Below are 25,043 nucleotides of genomic sequence, written 5' to 3'. Positions count from 1 at the left end.
TTCCGGCGGATGTAGCCGGTCAGCTGCGTTGTATTACGAAAAGCTTCCTCCTTTGCAACTACATCAGCGAATATGAACACGGAGAAGGACTTTTCGCCTCTGACACCTAATATTGTCAGGGCGCTAAATGATAAACTGTACGAAAAGAGAAAAGTCGCGGCTCTAGAAATTGAGAAGCTGGTTCGGGAGTTTGTGGCTCAAAACAACTCTACTCAGATAAGGCATGTTATCCAGATCCTGGCCTCAGAGTTCGCGCTCTCCCAGCACCCACACAGCCGCAAAGGGGGACTCATTGGACTGGCTGCTTGCTCCATTGCCCTCGGGAAGGACTCGGGTCTGTATCTGAAGGAGCTTATTGAGCCTGTACTCACATGCTTTAATGATTCAGATAGCCGTTTGCGGTACTATGCATGTGAGGCCCTTTATAATATAGTCAAGGTAGCCAGGGGTGCTGTGCTGCCCCACTTTAATCTGCTTTTTGATGGTCTCAGCAAGCTTGCAGCAGACCCAGACCCGAATGTGAAAAGTGGGTCTGAACTCCTGGACAGACTGCTGAAAGACATAGTCACAGAAAGTAACAAGTTTGACCTAGTGGCGTTTGTTCCCCTGCTGAGAGAGAGGATCTACTCTAATAACCAGTATGCACGGCAGTTCATTATCTCCTGGATCCATGTTTTGGAGTCTGTGCCAGATATCCACTTGTTAGATTATCTTCCAGAGATCCTGGATGGGCTGTTCCAGATCCTAGGAGACAACAGCAAAGAGATTCGTCGGACATGTGAGGTGGTGTTGGGAGAATTCCTGAAGGAGATCAAAAAGACCCCCTCCAGTGTGAAATTTGCTGAGATGGCTAACATCCTGGTCATCCATTGCCAGGTTGCAGATGAGAGTAAACTCACAAATGACCTGATTCAGCTGACGGCTATGACCTGGATGAGGGAGTTTATCCAGCTGGCAGGAAGGGTTATGCTCCCTTACTCCTCTGGCATCCTAACTGCAGTACTGCCTTGTCTGTCCTATGATGACCGAAAGAAAAATACCAAAGAAGCTGCTAGTGCCTGTAATCACAGCCTGATGAAACTGGTGACTCCTGAGGATGATGATGACGAAGAAGAGGAGGAGAAAAGTGAAAGCTCACCGTCTAGAGAAGATGGCCAGCCTAAGACACAGACAGGCAGCAATGATATGTTAAACGCATCTCAAGAATCTGTTGGTTTCAGCAATATCAGCTTCTTTACCCCAGCGAGTGCTGACCGTCCTCAGGTAACTCTAGACCTGGATGGGATTGTTCAGGTACTGGACCGCCACCTACATGACTCCTCCACTGGCATGATGACCCGTATAGCTGTGCTCAAATGGCTTTACCACCTGTACATAAAGACGCCACGTAAAATGTTCCGCCACACAGATAGCCTGTTTCCCATGCTGCTGAAAACACTGTCTGATGAGTCTGATGAAGTGATTCTGAAAGACCTGGAGGTGTTAGCTGAGATTGCATCATCTCCTGCCGGACAGACGGACCAAATCGGCTCATGTGACAACACTGACCATAAACTGGAGCTCAAGGTTCCTGAGAGTGCCAAACCTGGACAGCAGCCCAGCACAGGCTCTAGAGTAACAGATACATCACCCTCCACCCCGAGTATGAACTCCTATTTTTACAAGTTCATGATCAACCTACTGAAACGCTTCAGTCTGGAGAGGAAACTTCTGGAGAACAGAGGAGCATTCATCATCAGGCAGCTTTGTCTGTTGCTAAATGCAGAAAACATCTTTCATTCCATGGCTGACATCCTGCTGAAGGAGGAGGACCTCAAATTTGCATCCACCATGGTTCAAACGCTCAACACCATCCTGCTCACATCTGCTGAGCTCTTCCAGTTACGAAACCAGCTGAAAGACCTGCGTACTCAGGAGAGCTGTGTGTTGTTTTGTTGCCTGTATCGTTCCTGGTGCCACAATCCTGTTGCCACTGTGTCACTGTGTTTTCTCACCCAGAACTATAAGCACGCCTATGATCTTATCCAGAAGTTTGGAGATCTGGAAGTGACAGTAGACTTCCTCATGGAGGTCGACAAGCTGGTACAGCTCATAGAGAGCCCCATTTTCACCTATCTGCGTCTCCAGCTCCTAGATGTGGAGAACAACCCCTACCTAATAAAGGCGCTGTATGGTCTACTGATGCTGCTCCCACAGAGCCAGGCCTTCCAGCTGCTTTCCCACCGCCTTCGATGTGTCCCCAACCCAGAGCTTATGAGGACTGTGGATGAATCCAAGTATATGGACGCTAAGCAGCAAGTGATCTCTAAACGTGCCTCACACACTCAAATCGATTACAATGAGCTCCTCCAGCATTTTGACCGGGTCCAAAGCAAACACTTGGAGGTTCGACACCAACGCTCTGGACGTACCTCTGATCACCCGGACAGAAAGCTGATGTGAATTCATTGTGCTCTTGGGAAAGGCCATTAATATACAAGCAAAAAGTGCATGAAAAATATTTAAGACAGGAACACTTTACTGTAAACTGTTGCTGATCAGACCTTATTCTATGTATTCTATAATGTTATTGAAGTCAAAGTACAGCTTGATATAATTAAGTAAAAGCCGTCTCATCAGAGTACTGGATATAGACTGAGAACTTTGATGTTTGTACATTTTTTTGTTAATGAAAATGTTTATGAAAAACATTTTAAGCAAAAAAAAAAAATACAATATTGACACAAATAAATGAATAGTAAACTTTCTGTAAACATACACAAGAACACAATCTCATAACATCACTGTAGATAAAGTCAACTTTCTGAAATAATGGTAATTTCTTGAATTTCTGTTATGTTCTGTTATAATTTTTTCCAGCTTATTGATATGTTCGGTGTTCCAAGTGAGACTGACATGCATTTTTAATGGTAATTTACACATTTCTGTGTTAATGTCCATGTGAACCACAGTGTTGTCATGCCTGCCTGCTGACTAGACCATGTGTTCAAGATTGCCTTAATGTTTTGCAAGACAGAAAATCTCAAATGTGGACTATGGAGTTTAATTGAGACACTTTGGAAGTCTTGACTGAATGGTGTCAGAATGTTACCTTTCTGGCTATTTTTGTTTGTGCAGCTCTAAGAGTCTACGTTACACACCAGTATCTTTTAATTCAATTTATTTCTTATACATTCTTCAATAATCTGTATGTAATCTCTGTCTTGTTGTACATTGTCTGCATTCCAGAGAAGATTGTCACTTTTGTCATTCCTGTGTGAAAATCAATAAAGTAAACCATGTGATTTAAAGCATTTTTCCATGTTCATATAAAATGGCATTTGAAACTAATAGTTAAATGTGTGTGTGTATGTAGGAAGAACGAAACAGGCAGAAACATTAATTCTATTACTAATGACCTCCTTCCTCTCCCTGTTATATCCTGTATGTTGCATACATTCTTTTCCAAATGGTCTAATCAATCAATTAGGCTATTCATATCACAAGCTTCAACCAAAGACACTGTTTTAGAAAGTTTTCATTGTAAGGACTGAAAATTCCACTCTACCTGAGGGAATATTGTTAGAAAAGATTACTTGGCTATCAAATATAAATACATTTGGCCTTTACAGCAGAATATTAAAAGACCATTGGTTTTAGTTTTTATAAGCTGTATTTTTGAGTAGAATTAGCATTTTACTAATAACATTTTCTCCCTTCCAAATAAAATTGGTGTCCCCAGAGTATTTATTTGCTGAAAATGGTGTGTGGCAAAAACCCAGTGTTTCAGATGTCAAACAATTGAAAGCAAGTTCATATTAATTTATAACAAAATTAAAAAAAAACAATATTTGGTGTAATAACTTATTTTAGATCACAGATTATATGTGTGCATCACATTTTTTGCCAGGCGATTTAATCTTGGAAACAAAGTGGAATGAGTTTAGCTGTGTTTGATGACTTGTGACTTCCTGACCACATTCCAGAGGCTTTTCAGGAGGATTCAGTTCTTGAAGATTAAATGGTTACTCCGTATTTTTCGGGTAAAAAAAATCCTGTATGTAGCTCCTTAAAATCATAGTGAATTCTGTAATATCACACAGACTTGTGTTGGAAAATAAAAAACAATTTTCCTTTTGTATCAAGCAACAATACGTTTTATCATGACTAGTTTGAGTTAATGTGTACATCCTGGAGTCTGATGACGTGAGTGATGATACTGGATAGATATAATGTGGAGTCTTAATGTGAGAGAATATGCAAATGGAACAAGTGAATTTAGTAAAATAACAAAACCTAATGCTGGTGCACAAAATTTTGCTTCACTGTTGGGAATCTAACCTAAAATATAGTTTACTTTAAAATATAAAATAGTAAAGATGCATTTGTGTCATACAAGGGAAATGCTGAACAAAAGAAACATTTCTATACAAACATATCTTTACATTGTATAATATGCTGTAAGTCACTCCTTTGTTCATTTATTTGTGTCATTGTATTCATCCTCTTCATTAAAAGCAGCAAAAATAAAACCTGCCCAATATGGATGCACTACATGCATGTAAAGGAATTATTTCACTGAGTTTCCTCAAAGTGAATTTAACTTCAGTTAGTGTTGCTGATGCATTGCAGTCACGCTGTTGTTCATGTTTTTCACATTCCTTATCATGTGACTGCTGACAGTTAGGTTAAGAGGCTACAGGAAAGCCACCACACTGTCAAAATACTGTCAATACTCAGTTTTATACTTACAAATGATGAATGGAAGACTATTTTCTTCTGCAGTAAATAATTATATATGATATTTCTTTCACTCTACCATCATTTAAAAAAAATCTATAATATCAATTACTTCAAAACCAATGCTTTGGTACTTTCCTATGAATATTAATTACATAAGCCTAAACCACAAATGAAAATAAAGTGTACAAGTGGTGCCAGGCACAACAAACCCTGCCCCTTGCACGTATTGCTGCTTATTTTGTCATCGATCCAGCTGATCGATTGATCGATCGATCAATTGATTGATCGACCAATCAATCAATCAGTCAATGTTTATTTATATAGCACTTTTCATACAGTGAAATTGCTTTACATATAAAAGTCAGTACCCCACCACCACCACCACCGCCACACACACACATATACACTTACAGTACAGGCCAAAAGTTTGGACACACCTTCTCATTCTTCACATTTTCTTTATTTTCATGACTATTTACATTGTAGATTCTCACTGAAGGCATCAAAACTATGAATGAACACATGTGGAGTTATGTACTTAAAAAAGTGTGAAATAACTGAAAACATCTCTTATATTCTAGTCTCTTCAAAGTAGCCACCCTTAGCTCTGATGACTGTTTTGCACACTCTTGGCATTCTCTTGATGAGCTTCCAGAGGTAGTCACCTGAAATGGTTTCCCAACAGTCTTGAAGAAGTTCCCAGAGATGCTTAGCACTTGTTGGTCCTTTTGCCTTCACTCTGCGGTCCAGCTCAACCAAACTTGGGTTCAAGTCCGGTGACTGTGGAGGCCAGGTCATCTGGCGCAGCACTTCATCACTCTCCTTCTTGGTCAGATATCCCTCACACAGCCTGGAGGTGTGTTTGGGGTCATTGTCCTGTTGAAAAATAAATGATGGTCCAACTAAACGCATACCGGATGGAATGGCATGTCACTCCAGGATGCTGTGGTAGCCATGCTGCTTCAGGTTGCCTTTAATCTTGAATAAATCCCCAACACCATCACCAGCAAAGCACCCCCACACCATCACACCTCCCCCTCCATGCTTCACAGTGGGAACCAGGCATGTAGCATCCATCCGTTCACCTTTTCTGCGTCGCACAAAGACACGGCGGTTGGATCCAAAGATCTGAAATTTGGACTCATCAGACCAAAGCACAGATTTCCACTGGTCTAAGGTCCATTCCTTGTGTTTCTTGGCCCAAATAAATCTCTTCTGTTTGTTGCCTCTCCTGAGCAGTGGTTTCCTAGCAGCTGTTTGACCATGAAGGCCTGATTCATGCAGTCTCCTATTAACAGTTGTTGTAGAGATGTGTCTGCTGCTAGAGCTCTGTGTGGCATTCATCTGGTCTTTAATCTGAGCTGCTGTTAATTTGCGATTTCTGAGGCTGGTGACTCGCATGAACTTATCTTCAGCATCAGAGGTGACTCTTGGTCTTCCTTTCCTGGGGCAGTCCTCATGTGAGCCAGTTTCGTTGGAGCGCTTGATGGTTTTTGCGACTGCACTTGGGGACACATTCAAAGTTTTTGCAATTTTCCGGACTGACTGACCTTCATTTCTTAAAGTAATGATGGCCACTCGTTTCTCTTTACTTAGCTGATTGGTTCTCGCCATAATATGTATTCTAACAGTTGTCCAGTAGGGCTGTCAGCTGTGCATCAACCTGACTTCTGCACAACACAACTGATGGTCTCAACCCCATCAATAAGGCAAGAAATTCCATGAAGTAACCCTGATGAGGCACACCTGTGACGTGGAAACCATTTCAGGTGACTACCTCTGGGAGCTCATCAAGAGAATGCCAAGAGTGTGCAAAGCAGTCATCAGAGCAAAGGGTGGCTACTTTGAAGAAACTAGAATATAAGAGATGTTGTCAGTTATTTCACACTTTTTTGGTAAGTACATAATTCCACATGTGTTCATTCATAGTTTTGATGCCTTCAGTGAGGCTCTACAATGAAAATAGTCATGAAAATAAAGAAAATGCGAAGAATGAGAAGGTGTGTCCAAACTTTTGGCCTGTACTGTACATGCACACACACACACACACACACACACACACACACACACACACACACACACACACCCCGCCACCCATGTACCCAGTATTAGTACACATAAATAACAGTAAAACAAAAAGAAATAGGTAAAGAAATAGGCTGAGCACAGGGGGACCATAAAGCAAAAAGCAAAAGATGTCATCATGTCTATGCATGTGCTGATGTCAGCATATCAACTGCCTCTATATATGTGCCAAGTTTGAAGTAAATTGAAACAAAATTGCTGTTTTTATAGACATTTGAAATTTTACCCATTATAAGTAAGTGGGAGAAGAAAAAAGAATTTAAAAATTCCAAAAAACTGTAACTTTGACCTACTTCTTCCAAAATGTAATCGCATCTATTCTGGGTCACTGGCAATCTATAAACCCAATTTGGTATGAATTTAACCAATAGTTTTACTGTTAGAGTGCAAACAAAGAAACAAAGAAACAAAGCAAAAACATTACCCCTTGCCTTCCCTTCAGTGGGCAGGGTAATAATTCTGCTCAAAATACGAACTGTAACTCTAACCTTGACCAAAAAGAGATTATACATTTTCATTAAGCCTCCACAGCAAATTTCACCTTCAGTTCAGCAGTGGTCCAACTGCAGTTCAGTAAAGCTTAAGCTGTCAGCAATCACAAACAACCTCTCCAACATTTGCAGTTAACCTAGTTCTGTGATTACTGACCCATTCAGCAACTGGTCCCAGCAGGTCCATGTCAGATAACTGAAGCATGACCTTCACATGTTGAGTTTGTGTGTTTGTTGACAGACGTGTAAATGGAATACTTCTCCATCCATGGTTGAAGTGCAGCTCTACTTTCAGTTCCCATGTGTGCCTTTCATTACCACGACTTGAAAGTATGATGGTGCTGCTTTTGATGTGATTGGTCTCGTAGTCTGAGTTGCTAGGCCTCTCCCCTGCTACAGAACTGGTACATACTGTACACACATAAGGAACACAGATATTATTGCTTAGCAGAGACCCATCAGTGCTGCATTGGGTTTCACAGATGGAGGTTGACATGTCAGGCCAAGACATGGACGAGTGCTGCTGTGCTGTATGTGAAGAAACCTTTGTGACTCCGGAGGTTCTCTGCTGTGTTGGTTGTGGTCGTAGCTTTTGTAACGTCTGTTTAGAGCAGTTCTGGATCCAACATGGTACCAAAGAGTGTCCTCTTTGTTTTAAAAATAGAGATGGACTTCCACGTAGATCATGCAAAGTGCATAAAGAGCTCCTCTCTCTCGTCTGTATGACTGATCTGGAGCCTGTCTGCTACATGTGCCGCACAGCAGACCTGCATATGGATCACATCATATTTCCTATTAGGGAGGCATTCAAGGACCATAAGGTAAGATATCTTAAATTAGAGTATTTTAATCCTGAAAAGTTTAAATGCATATCCTTAAAATATGACATTTCTTCTCCCACTGGCTCAGTGGACTTTGCACATCAGCCACCAGACTGGTTCTGTATGTAAAGAATGCATACACACACATATATAGTGTATGTAGGCATAAAGACAAAAACCCACAGAGAAAAGTTAAGCATCTGTCTTTTCGCATTTATTTCATTCTCAACCATTTAAACCCAATTTTCAGTGTTCAGTAATTTGAAGATGAATTCACTAAAGCATTTAATCAAATTAAATGTGCTATTAATCTGTCCTATTAACTTTAACAACAGATGTTCAGCCATATCTTTGGACTACATTTGAGAAATAATTAGCATTGGAGGTAATTAAAAAAGCTTATAAAATTGTACTTAAAGAAAGGAAATTCTAATTAAAGGGAACATTTGTTATCTGTCCCCTACATGTAGAGCAAACAATTGGTTTAGCTTGGCCGTATTGTGTGTGTCTATATATATATAGTTTATGTGAGAAGAGGCCTGTTGACTCTGGTCAGTTGGCTGTTGCTATCACTGGCTCTGAACTATTGCCCTAGTCCTGGCAGACACACAAATCAAATTTACACTTTGGCGTCTCCCCAAGATTACCACTGATTTGGTCAGGGCATGCTTACTGTGGGTCAGTATAGAAATACACTGAACCACACCATCAGTACTGTGGTTGATTTATTATGTATTTTATGGAATATAGTGTGTATATAGATGGCACTGTATAGTTTTTGTAATTAAAAAAGAAAATTGCAACGTAAAAGAATGGAAAGTCAGACTTGCAAGTTGATAATGTCTGTAAATTTTTCTTAAAATCACATGAATTTACTACAAGTGTAGCTCATACGTGGTCTAAAGCAAACTGTGAATCCTCACATTCCTGACATATGTGAGCCGCAGGGGGACACCATACAGTATTATTTGCATGAGGTGAGGCTTTCGCTGCCCACACAGTGCTTTAAAGGCAGGATCATATTCCCAAAGCTTTCTATCTCAGCCTATTTTTGGTGCTGCTCGAAGTCTAGTAAACTCTCACAACAAAATACTGAATTACAGAGCAAGCAAGGTCAGATAACTGGCATTAATAATGAATTAATGTGGTTGATTTTTTAAATAATGTTGAAATGAATATGCTGCCTTTTAAAATGACCATTCTTTCCTGGAAATTCTGTGTTTTTGTTCATGAATTCTTTAACAAATTGTCACCCAGGGATGTAAAGAAATACTTTTAACAATAATGTAGTAGAACAATGTGAGAACAACCTTGAGGACTTCTCCATCAGACAGCTGATTTAACCCTTTGGCTTTTCTTTTCAGAGCCATGTGTCATTTCTTAAAAAAGGCTGCTGACCAAATCTAAACTTGACTTTAAAAAAAAAAGACCAATAGTCTGACAGCTATTTATTTGGCCACATACCTTCAGTCTATTTATAACTTTACCCTCTCATTTTGGACATTGTTTCTATGTAAATGCTTTCATTATACTGTGACAAGTCGTTTCAACACACTTCTCAAATAACATAGAGGTGATCGCAGTAGACAGTCAAACAAAAGACTATACTTAGGCTAAATATTCCACCTTAAGCTGCTGTCTTTTAACTATTCACAAGTTATTCAGGCTCTAATCTGCTCAGATACAAAATCTTAACTTTGAAGCTCATCTCTTTTTCTCTTGGCATGTGGTGTTTATTTGAGAACGTACAATCTGCATGATCAACACAGCATTGCATAGCATGGGATATGCCTTTGGGAGTGGAGGTATTAACACTTATTTCTGAGGTTAAGATGAGGTAGCCTGTTGGAGACATGGGAGGGGCCTCAGATCCTGCCTTGTCACCAAAGCGTTGAGAAGCATAATGGCCACCAGACGTGTTCACAGTGAAGATGACCTCTCCTGCCCAATTTGTGGGCATATTCTCAGTCAGCCAGTGGTGCTCACTTGCAAACACCGGTTCTGTAAAGTGTGCTTGAAAGACAGCTGGGAATCCCAAGGTGGACGTGATTCACACTACTGTCCTCTGTGCTGGCGCCGCTCCTCCATGGATCAAATAGTGGTGAGCACTGTGCTGGAGAAGGCCTGTCAATCCTTCAAAGAGGACAAAAGAAAGAATGATCCAGAGGCTTGTAGAGAACATGGAGAAAAGCTCAGTCTGTTCTGTTTGGAAGATCTGGAGCCAATTTGTGGCGTGTGTGGGAAAACAGCTGCACATGCTGGGCACAAGCTCTATAACGCTGGGGAAGGTGCTCATGACTGCAAGGTAGGCAAGTCAAATTCAAAGGGTTTGTCACCTTAGTACTTCACAGTGGTAGTACAATTTCAGTATTTGCAACACTCATCATCAACACCGGCTGCTCTGGAAAGCTTTGGTTTATCACAAGCTTTTCCTCTTTTCCCTGTGATACATGCAGCTGCTCTGAATAATGGTTGAAATATTTCTTGAATTAGCTGTGAGTCTGCTTTGGATAGTGAATTGCATTCATGCCTTAGTTTGTGCTTTACTTTGTAAAGTCGTAACAGTGAATAGGGATTGAAACAAGAGGATAATGAGAGCTGAAAATACTCCTGTAGGCTATTCAATTTAATCTGAAAAGCAAAATGGATTAGTTTGCTGTTAAGCAGATTTACAAATGACTGTCAAAGGCTATATATCAGGATATCAGGTAATATATTTACAAGTGTCATGTTAAGAGCGTGATTTATATTTCTGTACACAATTCACCTGGCTGTTCATTTGTATTTATTTATCTATTTATAGTTGACTAATAAATTCTTCATTTTATTTTCACTTTACCTTTTTGCTTTTGCACGATATGTTGATATGTATGGCACAGTTCATTAACATTCTAATAATAGGTTTATATTTTTGGTTTGTCATTGCATGGGGTCCCTGGAGGACTGAAACTGGACCCTACAAGGTTTCTATGCAACTCCACATTCATTCTACTGCTGTCACATGAGATCAGGAAAACACGAGTGCATGAAAACTAATGTTAAAAGAATCTGCTGGTGGCCATATAGAGTCCCATCTTCAACTTTTCACAAAATGAACCCAATTTTCTTCATTCACTTTTGAACTATGGAATTTCTGCATCTTTTCCACTGACCTGTGCTTTTAATGTCATGCTGTTGCAATGCAGCTATGCATTTACAGGGACTGTTTGTCTTACAAGAGAATGTGGCAGCTGAAAGGGCTACATTGTGCTGACGGCTTGGCCACCTGCCAGGTTGACCCTTTTTTTTAAGTTTCGATGCCCTGTCACTGACTTTGTAGGAGGAACTGAAGAGTGCACTGCTTCCTTTGAAAGAAAAGTTGCAGCTGTACAGGAAGGCGAAAATGGTCTGTGAAGAAATGGCAGAGCATGTCAAGGTACTGTCAGTGCCATCGATACCCAGTTATAGTCTGAACATACTAGAGCCCCTGTGTGAAGGCAGTGATTATCCATCTATCATTTCTCTTTCCAGAACCAAGCTGAGCACACTGAAGCACAGATCAAAGAGGAATTTGAAGCAATGCACCATTTCCTGAGAGAGCAAGAAGAAACCAGGCTCTCTGCTTTAAAAGCTGAGGAAGATCAGAAGAATCAGATGATTATCGAGAGAACTGAGGAGATAAACACTGAATTGGCATCACTCTCAAACACAATCAGATTGGTTGAAAACGAGATGACAGTGCCAGACATACCATTTCTTAAGGTGGATATGTTTCAGAAACTTTTAACAAATATCTCAAATTAAAACATTTTTACCTGAAAATGCACAACATTTAATGAATATTTTCATAAATTTTGCTTTCAGAATTACAAAGAAACCATAAAGAGGTGAGTGTTTGGCATAAAAGGCATCCCAGTACCTTCCTTTTTACGATAACTAAGAAAACTAACTGTTTCAAGTATTGTTTCAGGACCTGGCGAAGTTCTTTTGATCCAAAAATGATTTCAGATGGCCTAATTGATGTAGCCAAGCACTTGGGGTCCTTGAAGTATAAAGTGTGGGAGAAGATGAAACGTGTGATAAAATACAGTGAGTTCCCCCACCCATAATATGTCACATTTTATTGAGGGGGGTTTGCTTTCTACATGAGTAACTTATGTTTTCTTTCTCTCAAGACCCTGTGGTTCTGGATCCTAACACAGCAGCTAGCTGTTTCATCCTCTCAGAAGATCTCACCGTTGTGCAGAACTCTACCCAGATTTTCAAGCTGCCAGACAACCCTGAACGCTTTGACATCAGTGCTGAAATGCTGGCTGCTGAGGGCTACTCTTCAGGACGCCACACCTGGGATGTGGAGGTGAAGGACAACACCTACTGGGTGGTGGGTGTAGCGAGCGAATCCATCAACAGGAAAGGGAAGCACGTGCTGACCCCAGCAGAGGGATTCTGGACTATTAGGTTCCGCAATGGAGAACATAAGGCCTGCACTGCACCATGGGAGCCGTTAAACATGACTAGGAAGCCAGAAGTGATCCGAATTGTTTTAGACATGGACCGTGGAAAAGTGACTTTTTATGACCCCGGAGAGAGAACACCCCTCTACACCTTCACAGATATAATGTCATCTAAAGTCTTTCCTTACTTCTGCAGTGCTTGCAAAGAGCATCCGATGAAAATCCTGCCTATAAGGGTTTCTGTGACAACAGACCTGTAAATTTACTTATATACAATTAAGAACTGTCAAAAATCCAAAGACAAAAACAAGAAATTGCTTTAGCTTCTTGAAAAATTCATCACATTTTCTACTGGAAAAGTGAATGTGAAATAAATTAAAAGTTTTGTTACCAAAAAGTAAAAACAGCATTGCCAAAGTATTTTTTTTAAAATAATAAATGACATGAACACTGAATACTTTAAAGCATTTAATTAGCATTAAAACGGAACAAATGTAGTCTGGATGATTTCAAATGTAAATAGCCTTACAATCTTTAACATCTATATATTATTACACTGATAAGACACTCAACAATGGTCAGTCTGTGACTCAGCCTTGCATGACACAAAAATCATGCCCGTAACTTCCACATTCATGTGAGCTGCTTTCCAGGAAATGGTTGAACACAATGTGAAAAACTAACTGATGAAGAAAACCTCTAAAACTGGAGTCTGATAAGGCACATACAGTAACAACTTGTGAAAATGTGTAAACCCGTGCCTGTGTTGTTCAAAGGTTCAAACAACAAGTGGGATTAGTTCTTCAATTTCATTAAAAAATACCTCTATTGTTAGTGTTTAATCTAGTAGTCACATTGTAACAGTAACCCCATAGCTTCACACTCAAGTATTGCTTAAACCTACACGGAATTGATCTTGCAGCATATTTCATGAACAGTTACATACCCTGTAACTAAATCTGGCCTGATCCTCCCCTTTACCACACTCACCACACCACTGTAACATGTATCCTATCACATGGATTGTGGGGAATGCCCACTTTGTTCGGTATAGCTTTTTGAGGTGTTCAAATATTGATTAAAAATAAGTTATTAAAAGGGAATAAATGCCCTCACATTATGTCTTCGTGTGTTACTCATACAGTGTTAAACTCTTATCCGTAACAGTTCCGACTCTTTCTATGTAAGTAACTATTTCAACTCTGATCCCTGAATGGTTAAAATCCAGGCGGGTGGAGCAGCAGACTGATTGATGCTGACACCAAGGTACGAACCTTATCCTCTACAGCTGTCTAACCAAGGCACCATGACGTCCCCCCTGTTATAGAGAGACTTTTCCCTCTGTTATGGCATTGTACAGCTCCTCCTCGACAGCCTCGTAACGTCCAGCTCTAGCATTTAAAAAGTAGATCTGGTCAGTGGTGAGGCGTGGGTCGTATCCCTCCCTCTGCAGCCTGGTTTTCTGGATTTTAAATGTACCTACGCATAAGGGAAAAATGCATAGATGAAAACTCAGTGGCATAAAGTCATGAGCTTTTTGAGTTCAGAAGGAATATTTGGGGAATTTACCTGTGGTGTCTACATGTGGAGAGATTCGTAAGAACACAGGTCGAGCATAAGGGGGAAGCGCTTGCTGGACTTTCTGCAAGAAACTGTTGCATTCAAAGCTTCCCGTTGTGTCAACGATGGCAGCCATTCCGGCCTTCCCTTCCACACCTGGACACAGAGACATGGACATAAAGGATTTCTAAGTGGAACAGAAAAAGGTGAGGTATATCAACGGCGTTCATACAGTAAAGGGAGAATTAATGTGCCATTATGACAGTAAAGTGCAGTTAGGCAATAAATCTCAGAACACGCTTCCAATATAATTTAAGCAGATAATGATACATTTTTCAACCTGACATGGAAATATCTAAGAGCCTATTACACAGACGAAATAAATAGGACACCTATTGAGCAAAAAATCCTGGTAGATATTTGTTTGGCAAGTAAATCACAGAAGGTTATTCAGTACGCTGATAGGTACTGTAGTCTTTCTGCTGCTTTCTGAATTTTACACACAGACTTGGTGAACTGATTGTACTACATGACCTTAGAAAAAGCAGTTTTTCCATGTGGGATGTGACCATATCAGCCCCAGTGTTGCATTCAATGACACCTCATAAACCCAGAAATCTGTACCCAAACAGCTACAAATAGCAAAAAAAGTTTGTTTTTTTCTTATTTTGCTTTATAACAGGGTGCTTGCTCTTTATCCAGATAAAAATTCCAGAGTTTTTCAAAACTGCTCTCCCCCCCAAACCTTGAGTTTATGTACTTTTATACTTGTGTACCTACTTTTTTGGTTGAGATTATACTTGTTGTGTATAGTAGAAAAGTTCATTTTAATAAATGTATGAATGAATGAATGCATAATTCACAGCAAATTATGTTTTACTGAAAGAAATGTTTTCAAAACATATGAAACTCACAAAAGTGCATGGATATCACACAAACAAGTTTCACTACAATCCTTCCAGTACCGACCGGTTAGAGAAATCATATCAAATTTGCATTTCTTATCTTACAAGATTATGCTCCTTTGAGCATACTCTAAAATTCGACTGAGAGAACCTTTTTCCCTACTTTATTAAGACTTTCACACAAAATTCCATACTTCTTAAGACTTTCAAGACCTGTGCAAACACCCTGAATTAAAATACACAGCAGTGCATCTATCCCCACACAGAGTATTAAAATGTATGCCAGTGTTAAAGCTGCAGTATGTAGGAATTATGTTCTAAGTAACTGTAAAATTGCCTTGACTGTCACCAGACATTAAGGAATCATGTTCATTTCAAATACTGATATCACTGACAGTAGTAGTCCAGCCAGAATATGTGCAGTTGAACAGCTCAGTGTCAGCCCTGAAATGATGTTTATGTTGACATTGTGTGTTTTGGTCTGATGCCCCGCCCATCACCTGTCTGCTAATCACAGAGTCAGAAGCCTTTCAGCATCCAGGTTGCCAGTTCCACTGAGCTGCAGCTGGAACATTTCTGATCACAAATGTCTGACGTTATTAAACCTAAAAGGACTCTTATTATTCCCAAATACATCGTGACAAAGTGAGAAATAAAACAAGGAGATGTATAGGAGATGATTTAGAAACATGGAGACGGCTGAAAGAGGAGAAGGATTTGAAGACCGACGCCGGCCCTGCCTTAGTCTGACCACCGGTAAGAGTCACTCAGAGCCGGGGTCGCAACAGTCTCTTCTCCTGGCCCCGGTGAAGAGACTGCCGGTCCGGGACTGGTGAACAGACCGGGTACCGGTGTAGGACTTGTCTCTTGCCATGGTAGCTCCTTGTAGTTCAGTGTTTTCTGTGGAAGTGACCTGTTCATTTAGCGGTGTATAATCCGAACGGGGGGGGGGGGGGGGGGGGGTCGGTCCGTGGTTCGGTCGGAGGGGGGGGATCGGTAGCTCGGTGTCCGTGGTTCGGTCGGGGGGTTCGGTTGGTAGTTCGGCGTCTGTGGTTCGCTGTGTGTGGGGGGGATCAGTAGTCCGGAAAGTGTGTGTGTGTGGGGGGGGTTCGGTAGTTCGGCGTCCGTGGTTCGGTCGGGGGGGGGGGGGGGGGGGGTCGGTAGTCCGGTGTCCGTGGGTCGGTGGTGGTGGTGGTGGTGGGGGGTGCCGGTAGTTCGGCGTCCGTGGTTCGGTGGTGGTGGTGGTGGGGTTAGAGCTCCTGAATCTTCGCAAATTTTCATTTGACTGTGCAGGACGTTTGTTCTGGCCTGTTATATATTAGACTTATGTAGAGTAAGTCTGGTGATGATTTTTTTGTATGAAATTTATGGTGTGGTGGCAAGGATTAGAGGAAACGCTAGTAGTGGATGCTCATGCGGGATCTGGCAACCCCTAGCCTGGGGGGAGGAGGAGAGGATACCACGTTCTACAGTATTTTGAATGTAATTGCAGTACCAGTTTTGGCCACAATCCTACATACTGCAGCTTTAATATTCTTAAATTTCATTAGAGAACCTTCTTCTTTTATCCTTCATGCTTTGACCGAATAATCAACCGATAGAATTACCCAGTTTTAAATTATGAATAATGTAGATATACATCAATATGGAAAAAAAGCATGGTCATATTTATTGTCATATCACCCAGCCCTATGCTAACACACTTATACAAAGTTTGCTCACCTGGCACTGCTACTCCATACACGGCCACGTCGGTCTGACACAGGAGGCTGCTGAGTATTCCCTCCACCTCAGTGGTAGACACGTTTTCTCCTCGCCATCGAAATGTGTCACCTCCACGGTCCCGGAAATACATGTATCCAAAGTCATCCATTACAAGAACGTCACCTGCAGTACATACATTAAAAAGAACAGAACTATCTTGTTTAACAACCTAAAATCATTAGTCAAGGAGTAATATTTCATTACACGTGCTGCACACTTGTCTTCTGAAAATGCTGACTAAAAAAGAAATTTTAACCTGATAAGTATGCAGAGTCGTTTTTCTTGAAGACATTATGAGCTATCTTTTTCCTTGTAGCGTCCTGGTTAGCGTAGCCATCAAAGCGCCGTAATGGATCCTGCTGGTTGATACGGCCCACCAAAAGACCTGGTTCCCCTGTGAGAGATGGAAGCGTTTAATGACAAAACACAGCACTTACAGAACATGCTTCAAAGTCATCGCTGTGGTATTACCAGGGCGGCATGGCACACACAGGCCCCTGCTGTTCCGAACCAGCTCCATGGTGTCTTCATCGACTCTCACCAGCCGGATGGGGTACACGTTTGGGAGAATGCGACTGTTGAAACCACAGGCCCCCACCTTAAAGGACAAAACTCACTTAAGTCTTGCTAAAGCGGGGTATACACAACAATAATCGGGCTGTTTTTGTCCCAATTTTCCCCCTTCCCGACCAAGGACGGCAAACGCCAGATTATTTTATGTGTTATAAGAATATCCTATAAGATTACCCTGTGGTCTGAGGTGTGTTAAGAGTGAATTTGTCCCGATTATCGACTCTGAAACAGGTCAGGGCCGACAATCATAAATATTAAACTATTAAAATATTTACGGCCAAAAATCTTCATGTGTGGGGAAAGCCGACGACTCCTCAGTCATGACTCTGTGAATTGTGACGTGGAATGGAATGTAGCCAATCAAGAAGCGAGCTGACTGAGGAACAAGGAAGCAAGCATAAATAAAAACAAGCATGGTCGACCCGACAGGCTCGCTGGACCTCAAAAATGGAGGACCAACTTGTGGAGCTGTGGGAAGTCCCAGAATGTCTAATTAACGTCTCTGCCACGTCATACCACAACAGAAACGACATGCTGCACGTTGAGTTTTCTGGTTGTTGCTATGTTTCTTCTTCGTTTTTGTTATATCACGTTTGATCATGTGAAATTTCTGGCTTGGAGGACTAGATTCTAGATCAGTGGTGGGACAGAATCGTTATGTGTGTGGTGTGCTGTGTTGAGATTATCAGAGCACACCACACACAGTGCCATCAAAACTGTTCAATGCCTGATTTTTATTCTTCATGTGTGGGGTCTGTAACAGATAAAAATCTCTTCAGATTTAGAAAATCCTTATGTGTGTACCCCACTTAAAACTATTAGAGATGAGACAGTGACCATTGTGAATACTGACCTTGCCATCCATGTTGGCAATGCTACAGTTGCACTCAGTTGCTCCATAGAACTCGCCAATCTGCGCCACCCCAAACCGTTCTGTAAAAGCCTCCCACACACTGGGTCGTAACCCATTTCCCACCGCCAGTCGGACTTTGTGACCCTTCTCTGATGGCCGCACTGGCTGAGACAGGAGATATCGGCAGATTTCCCCAATATACTGCACAACCTGCAAGGGAAAGCAGTTTTCTTATTATAGCAACATTATGTACAAATTATTATTTCATAAGTTTTGATATAATAAAATATGGCACATCACATATTTTCATGGCTTAAGTTCTTACAGTGCAGTTGTATTTAATGCAGTCTTCCCAGAATCGACTGGCAGAGAATTTCTTCTTCACAACGACAGTGAGACCATGGATCAGACACTGACCTACTCCTACTATATTACCTGAAAGAGAAGACAGATACACTTCAGGTTTAGAAATCCTGAGGAAAAAAATGTTTTCATCAAGAGGCAAAGGCTCATATCACATACCGGCTGAGTGGTAGAGAGGCAGGCAGTCATAGATGATGTCATCAGGTCGCATGCGGAAAGCAAAATACCCAAAAGCAGCAATTCTGTAGTAACTGTTTTGGGACCACAGGGGAAGGAAACAATTTGTTCATCAACTATAGTATGACTGAAATGTAATGGTTTTTGTGAGAGATTGTTTTGAGGCAAAGTATGTAACATCTAAGAACAGTGCAAACTTGGCCCCTCCTCTCCACTCAAAGAAAAAGGAGACAGCAGCAGTGAAAAAACTGAGGGGGAAAAAAAAAACATGAAACAGAAAAGCCAAGTCCAGCTCAAAACATTGTATAATAGTCAGTGGGGAGAGACAAGTATTGATTTTTTTTTTTTTTTTAACCTTTTTGATTAATTCCATCATTTACACATTTAATGTGTGCCAGTTTAAGAGCTAATTTTTCAAGTCAATAAAGTCAGTTTGTATTAGTACAGTGTGCATGTAAATGGACTCAATGTAACTTTTTCTCACCATAATATGTTTAGAGTTGGTCAAGATGTCTCTGCAGCTTCAACATGACTAGAATTGTAGTGATTTTTGCTTCTTGTAAAACTTTTTCCGATGTGTATCACAGGGGACAAGAGATGCAGTCCAATGAGCCATTTTAACATAAAACCAGGTGTTACTTTACTACCTCTACCACAAATTGTGACTTTGTTGACTTATTGGTGGCACAATTCAAACAGGATCAAAAATTATTTGTCTCTCACAATTGACTACCATCATATTTTTTCCCAAAGTTAGGTCACATGGGGCATAGTGGAAGGGGTGGGACTTCAATCAAAAAACAAAGGTGAGAGCATTTTTCACAGCATTTTTGCACTAAAGCACACAGAAATGTTGCCAACACCTTTGCAAATTGTATAACAATGTTGTAGAGTAAAATACAACTGAAGCACAATTTTCCTTTTCTTCTCTATCCTGTTGTGCTTTGCCCAGAGTTTTATCTCTCAGACAGAACTGCAATCCCTAGTGAGGGCAGTGAAATGAGAGGGTAGCTTCATTTCTATATTGTTCTGCACACTACTGTTACTGACTTAAAGTATAAACACAATGCCAGAGGGTCATCACCCTATGGAAAAAAAAAAACAATGACAAACACAAAACAAGGAAGGAGGAAAATTAGAGATGCAGAGAAGGGGCAGAGTCTCTGCAGGTAAATACAGGACATCATTACACTGACAAAGGATCAGAGGCAATAAATGAGAGAGATTATTACATTAAGAGTCTAAATTTTGTGTTTAAAAAAAAAAAAAAAGTAAGAAAACATACCGGCTGTGTACCACAATGGCAGCTTTGGGCAGTCCTGTGGTGCCTGAAGTGTAAATATAAAACAGACGATCTGTGGAGGAAAATGTCGAAGCATTAGAAATGTCTCACTGCAGCACGCATGTTCACAACATTTCAGTCTCTGCCAGTGTCAGTATAGGCAGAAGAGAAAGTCTAGTACCTGTCTTCAATCACCGTTTTGTTTAATTTTTTCTGTCTTTTGCCTTGTGTATGAGTTTCCACTTTTAATGTCGATTTATACACCTATAACTCTGAGACAGTGCTACAAAGCTGTGAAGTCTGGTTTGTTATTTAGACAATACACACTTCAACAGGTCCACATATCTTTTGATAAAGACAAGCACTGAATTCACAATAGCTCATAAACATCAAAGTTCTACACAATGAAGTAATTACTCTGTTTGGCTTATGTTACATGATTATTAGCAAGCAAATTTACAAGGCAGTGAGAGAAAAATGAACTACTGAGGTACATACACTTTGGGAATTCAACATAAGAGCAAAAACAACAGAAAACATAGCTTAAGGAAATCACTCTGCAAGTGCTGTTAAAAAAACAAACAAAAAAAAAACAAACAAACTTGGGAATACATGAGATTTTAACTGAGTCAGATTTTTTTGTAATTATTAATAGATAAACTACTCACCATTCATGTTCTTGGGAGGAGAGCAAGGTGAAGGTGGATATCTCGCTGCAGAGGCTAAAAGTGGATCCAGATGCTGAGAACCCAGATTTGCCAGATGTTCTGTACTGATCTCTCCAGTACAAAACCGTAATATGGATTGGCTGACAGAGGAATTCACCTCCAGCATGGCTGAAATTTAGAGAGGATAATAAAAGAGAGATGAAAAGACAGCACTCCAACCACTGCAACTTACATAAAAAAGGCCAATACACTTTCAGTTGTGTAAGGAAGATAGATTCTACTAACTATAATACTCCTTTTTTCAGTTAAGTAATTAAAGTTCAAGCCTTGACTTTGAAAAGATCTGACTGTGATTATATTTTAGATATTGATCACAGCATTTCTACTCACTTAAAGTGTATTTAGAATGGTAATCAAAAATAACCACAATATCAATCATTCAGTATTTTAATTCAGTATTTTAAGAGCATTTCTAAGTGGCTGTTCAATAGTTAGGTTTCATCATGCATATTCTTATATTATTATCACAAATATTGGTAATTATATTACTTGTTGTAAAAGTGTCCACAAAGTCATTTTCCTTGGACAAATCACATCATTACTGCTGTTCATGCGCATTAATTACAGATATCCATAACTGCAATTATAATATCCTGTACATGAAGAATCTCACATATCCAGAATAACTTTTTGGACATTTGAAATGGTATTTTCACTGGTCCTAATGTAATTTGGATATTCAAATTAATATTACGACCATCTGTTATTAAAAGTAAGACTAGATAGATATCTGAAATTCACACTTTTCTGGTAAGAATTGTATTATAGATGTACAGAATGTTCATACAGCATATCAAAAATGCAACTGTGGATATCTGAAATAGAGAGCAGATGAATGTAAAAAACAAAGTAATCTGTCCTAGAAATAATGACATTGTAGATATCTGGAATGTTCATTCTGACAAGGAAGAATTTAATTTACTGATATCTATAATATTCTGTGAATTCAGTCTTCAGTCTATTAAATGTTAAACTGATTGTCATGAGAAAACTGCATTTTACTGAGGAAAATTAATGTTAGAGAATAAATCATTCAGTAGATAAATCCAAACTCATGCAAGAGAGACCACATAGAAATGAGAAGTCAAGTGTTTGTGTAAAATAAAACAAATGTTGACACATTTAAAATAACAAATGATTGTGTCATCCCAAACAGCATGCCCTTAGTACATAACATGTCAGAGGCACAGTCATTAACATAGCTTATGCTCCACAGAGGCAGAATGAATATCACCAGTGGGACTCTACAGTAATGTTGAACATCTTTCTTCTAAATTATTTTGCTGAATGAAAAGTAGGATCATGTACCTCAGTGTTTCAGAGTAAACCTCTTCACTGTTACTGTGTAGGAATGTTTAATTCTTATTTGTTTCCCAGAAGAGGTAACACATTCTTACCATCGGCGAGTTCAGCTCCAAACACGATAGCCCGTGACCCTGACACCCCAAGACAATGCAGCAGGGAGTCATGGCGGAGGTTAAAGTTGATGAGTGCTGCTTCAACCCCCACCTTAGCCAATCCCAGCCAAAGCGCTACCTGTAACGGCCTGCTTTCCATGAAGAGCGACACCACGTCTCCAGACACCAATCCTTGACCTCTGGCCCAGTGGGCGACAGCATTAGACAGTTCATCCAGTTGGGTGAAGGTCCAGGTCTCCCCTGTGGCCTCATAGATCAGTGCTGGTTTGTTTGGGTGGAGTTTTACTGTCTGGGCAAAGATGGAAGGAATATTGCTTCCATTTCGCATGTAACGCCACAAAGCCACCTTCACCCTCAACAGCACATACAGGCCACTAAGGAGGACCACAAGAAGGAAAGGGAGAGGAAGGAGAAATGAGATAAGGTGAGATAAGATGAGACTTTATTGATCCTACCATGGGAAATTTAACAGTTTACAGCAGCAATATGCACCAGTGCAAAAGAAAGGCAGGCAGAAATAAATGTTCTTAAAAGTATAAAAGTATAAAGCAAGAGTGGGCAATCCTGGTCCTCGAGGGCCGGTATCCTGCATGTTTTAGATGTTTCCCTCTTCCAACACACCTGGTTTACATGATAAGCCTATCATTAAGCTCTGCAGAAGCCTGATAATGACCTTCAGGTCTGCTGGAAGAGGGAAACATCTAAAACATGCAGGATACTGGCCCTCGAGGACCAAGATTGCCCACCCCTGGTATAAAGGGTCAAAACACGGAATTCGAAATCTCTCTGATGGGACATTTTAGAGACAATTTGACAGATTAGTGTTGCTAAATGACCCACATTTGTACTTTTAAATTCATTTTTGCTTTAGTTGGGCCATAAGCGATTATCCAAAACAAGAAGCTACATATATTAACCCTTTCATGCATGAATTATGAGAACCTTAATCAAGATTTTTTTCCTGAGTGTTTTTATTCATCTTTAGGCATGGAAAAAAAAATTTGACAGATTTTTTTATGAACCTATATTTCATGGAGTTACAAAAATATCCACTCAGCTGGACACCATGCATTTCATTTTAGAACCAAAGAAACATGTATTTACTGATATACAGCAGGAAAACTATGACATAAAAACACTTTTAATGCTGCTAATCTGACATTTTCTCACATTTTAACATACCTGCATGGAGATAATATGCAAAAAAAAAAAACAACAACAACTTTTTGTTAAAAAAAAACCAAAACAAAAAACCAACAGAAAACAAAACTGTTAATTACAGTCTAATAACAATTGCCTTTTTTTTTTTTACACTCAAACCTGTTACTGCAGATCAGCTTTATCTAGAACAGCAAAGTTACAGTAATTGTATGAATTTCAGTGTATGGGATGATGCATAAGCATCCACTGTGTTGGCTGATATGGAACTAAAACAACAAAATCCATGAATATACAAGAGAACAGCTGGAGAAGAACTGTCCACTGTAGTGACCACTATGCATGAAAGGGTTAAAATAAATGTCGGAATGGCAATCAACTAAAATTTGCTCTCTGATGGGACATTACTGTGTTTTGACCCTTAACCTCCTAAGACCCAGGAAATGTCAGCAAAGTACAAGCTTTTTTGTTTTTTATTAAATAAGTGCCTATATTGGAAACTTCATGATACCAGTTTTTGAAGATGCAGTTTTTAATTTTTTTTTATGGAAAGTCCTTTGTGGTGGACAGTTTCTTTTTCTTTGTATAAAGTTGTGAAACTCTTGTCTTCAAATGTGGACAGAAAACCCATAGCTGGGTCTTAGGAGGTTAAAGTATAAAATTTAAACAAACATGTTCACCCAGGAGCATACCCACAAGTGTATTTGGACATATTTGACTTACTTCAGGTCTCTTTTGGCAGTGCGGGCTGCAATGTAGAAGTATTTCCAACTTCTGGTGCCCAGATACACACCCAGGCCTGCTGCTAGAGTCCAGGACCAGGACACCCCGAAGAGACGTAACAGTCCCACTGATCCCAGAGAGGCTGAGACACTCGCCACATTGTGCATTCTTGTCATGAAGTAAACAGAGAAAAAAGGAGAGCTTTGAGAACACAACTGACAAAGGCTGAAACATACTGCAGAGGTTATATTGGGACACACTAGGACATTATACTGAAAGTGAACCGAGTTAGCACTTACCTATCAGTAGTCCCACATTTAATCAGTGCAGACAATTAGCATAAAAACTAGCTACATGTACGCACTGTATACAACTTACCTACGAGTCAACGCACTGAATGGCTGTCACCTTTCACCCGATTACTCCGTTGCTCTGCACAACTTTTACTCAACTTTGGCGGAACTTTTGGCGTGTTCAGGTCTTCCTCTGAGCTGCCGACAACACGTTGAAGATTCAAAATGACCCAGTTTCACGCAAGTCGGAAGTTTTTTAAAGTGTCAGGACAGTTTTACAGTTCACTTGCTCGTCCGCGCGGTTGTTGTTTCGTGTTAAAACGTTACAATTCAATCGGTATTTCAAGTATGTCCGACGTACGTGAAGACGTCCCGTTACCCAGCATCCAAGAGGAGAGCTCACAGGACGGGCCCGACTGGCATAACAAACCGAAATGTGAATGGGAGCAGGGAAATGCAGTGAATAGGCTATTTTCTGTACTCCATATTGAATAGGGGTCGTTGCTGAGGAAGCACCGCCCACTTTAGTGAGAGTGTTCCCACACAGATCAGTCATTGGTTTATCTGTACGCCCGTCAATTTTTCCTCAAATCTGATTGGATTATTTTGCACTCGCCCAGCTGGCCGACAATGGGATTTGCAGGTGGCTGCAGTTCATAGTAGACGGAACCGGTGCAGACTACTAAATATGTTA

The 25,043-nt window shown here is 40.3% G+C and overlaps 3 protein-coding genes across 3 annotated transcripts; 2 read left to right on the top strand and 1 right to left on the bottom strand.

Annotated features, from left to right (window-relative positions):
- On the top strand, positions 1 to 3,291 carry vac14 (vac14 homolog (S. cerevisiae)). Its single transcript, XM_030140730.1, has one exon. The coding sequence runs from the start codon at positions 73 to 75 to the stop codon at positions 2,440 to 2,442; it is 2,370 nt and encodes a 789-aa protein (XP_029996590.1). The 5' UTR covers positions 1 to 72; the 3' UTR covers positions 2,443 to 3,291.
- Positions 3,292 to 10,022: 6,731 nt separating this feature from the next.
- trim35-13 (tripartite motif containing 35-13) lies at positions 10,023 to 13,246 on the top strand. Its single transcript, XM_030141932.1, has 6 exons — positions 10,023 to 10,424; positions 11,439 to 11,534; positions 11,630 to 11,860; positions 11,963 to 11,985; positions 12,069 to 12,187; positions 12,274 to 13,246. The coding sequence occupies exons 1-6, from the start codon at positions 10,023 to 10,025 to the stop codon at positions 12,810 to 12,812; spliced, it is 1,410 nt and encodes a 469-aa protein (XP_029997792.1). The 3' UTR covers positions 12,813 to 13,246.
- slc27a1a (solute carrier family 27 member 1a) lies at positions 13,008 to 24,857 on the bottom strand. The gene is made up of 13 exons (XM_030141931.1): positions 24,435 to 24,857; positions 24,057 to 24,224; positions 22,155 to 22,549; positions 20,698 to 20,865; positions 20,033 to 20,102; positions 18,730 to 18,821; positions 18,533 to 18,642; positions 18,208 to 18,417; positions 17,253 to 17,379; positions 17,038 to 17,175; positions 16,740 to 16,904; positions 14,122 to 14,268; positions 13,008 to 14,031 (listed from the first exon to the last, which is right to left on the bottom strand). The coding sequence occupies exons 2-13, from the start codon at positions 24,221 to 24,223 to the stop codon at positions 13,874 to 13,876; spliced, it is 1,947 nt and encodes a 648-aa protein (XP_029997791.1). The 5' UTR covers position 24,224; positions 24,435 to 24,857; the 3' UTR covers positions 13,008 to 13,873.
- Positions 24,858 to 25,043: the final 186 nt, after the last annotated feature.

This window comes from Sphaeramia orbicularis, chromosome 8 (genome assembly GCF_902148855.1).
Source record: "Sphaeramia orbicularis chromosome 8, fSphaOr1.1, whole genome shotgun sequence".
NCBI classification, from domain to species: Eukaryota; Metazoa; Chordata; class Actinopteri; order Kurtiformes; family Apogonidae; genus Sphaeramia; species Sphaeramia orbicularis.
This window is presented reverse-complemented; position numbering and strand designations above follow the sequence as displayed.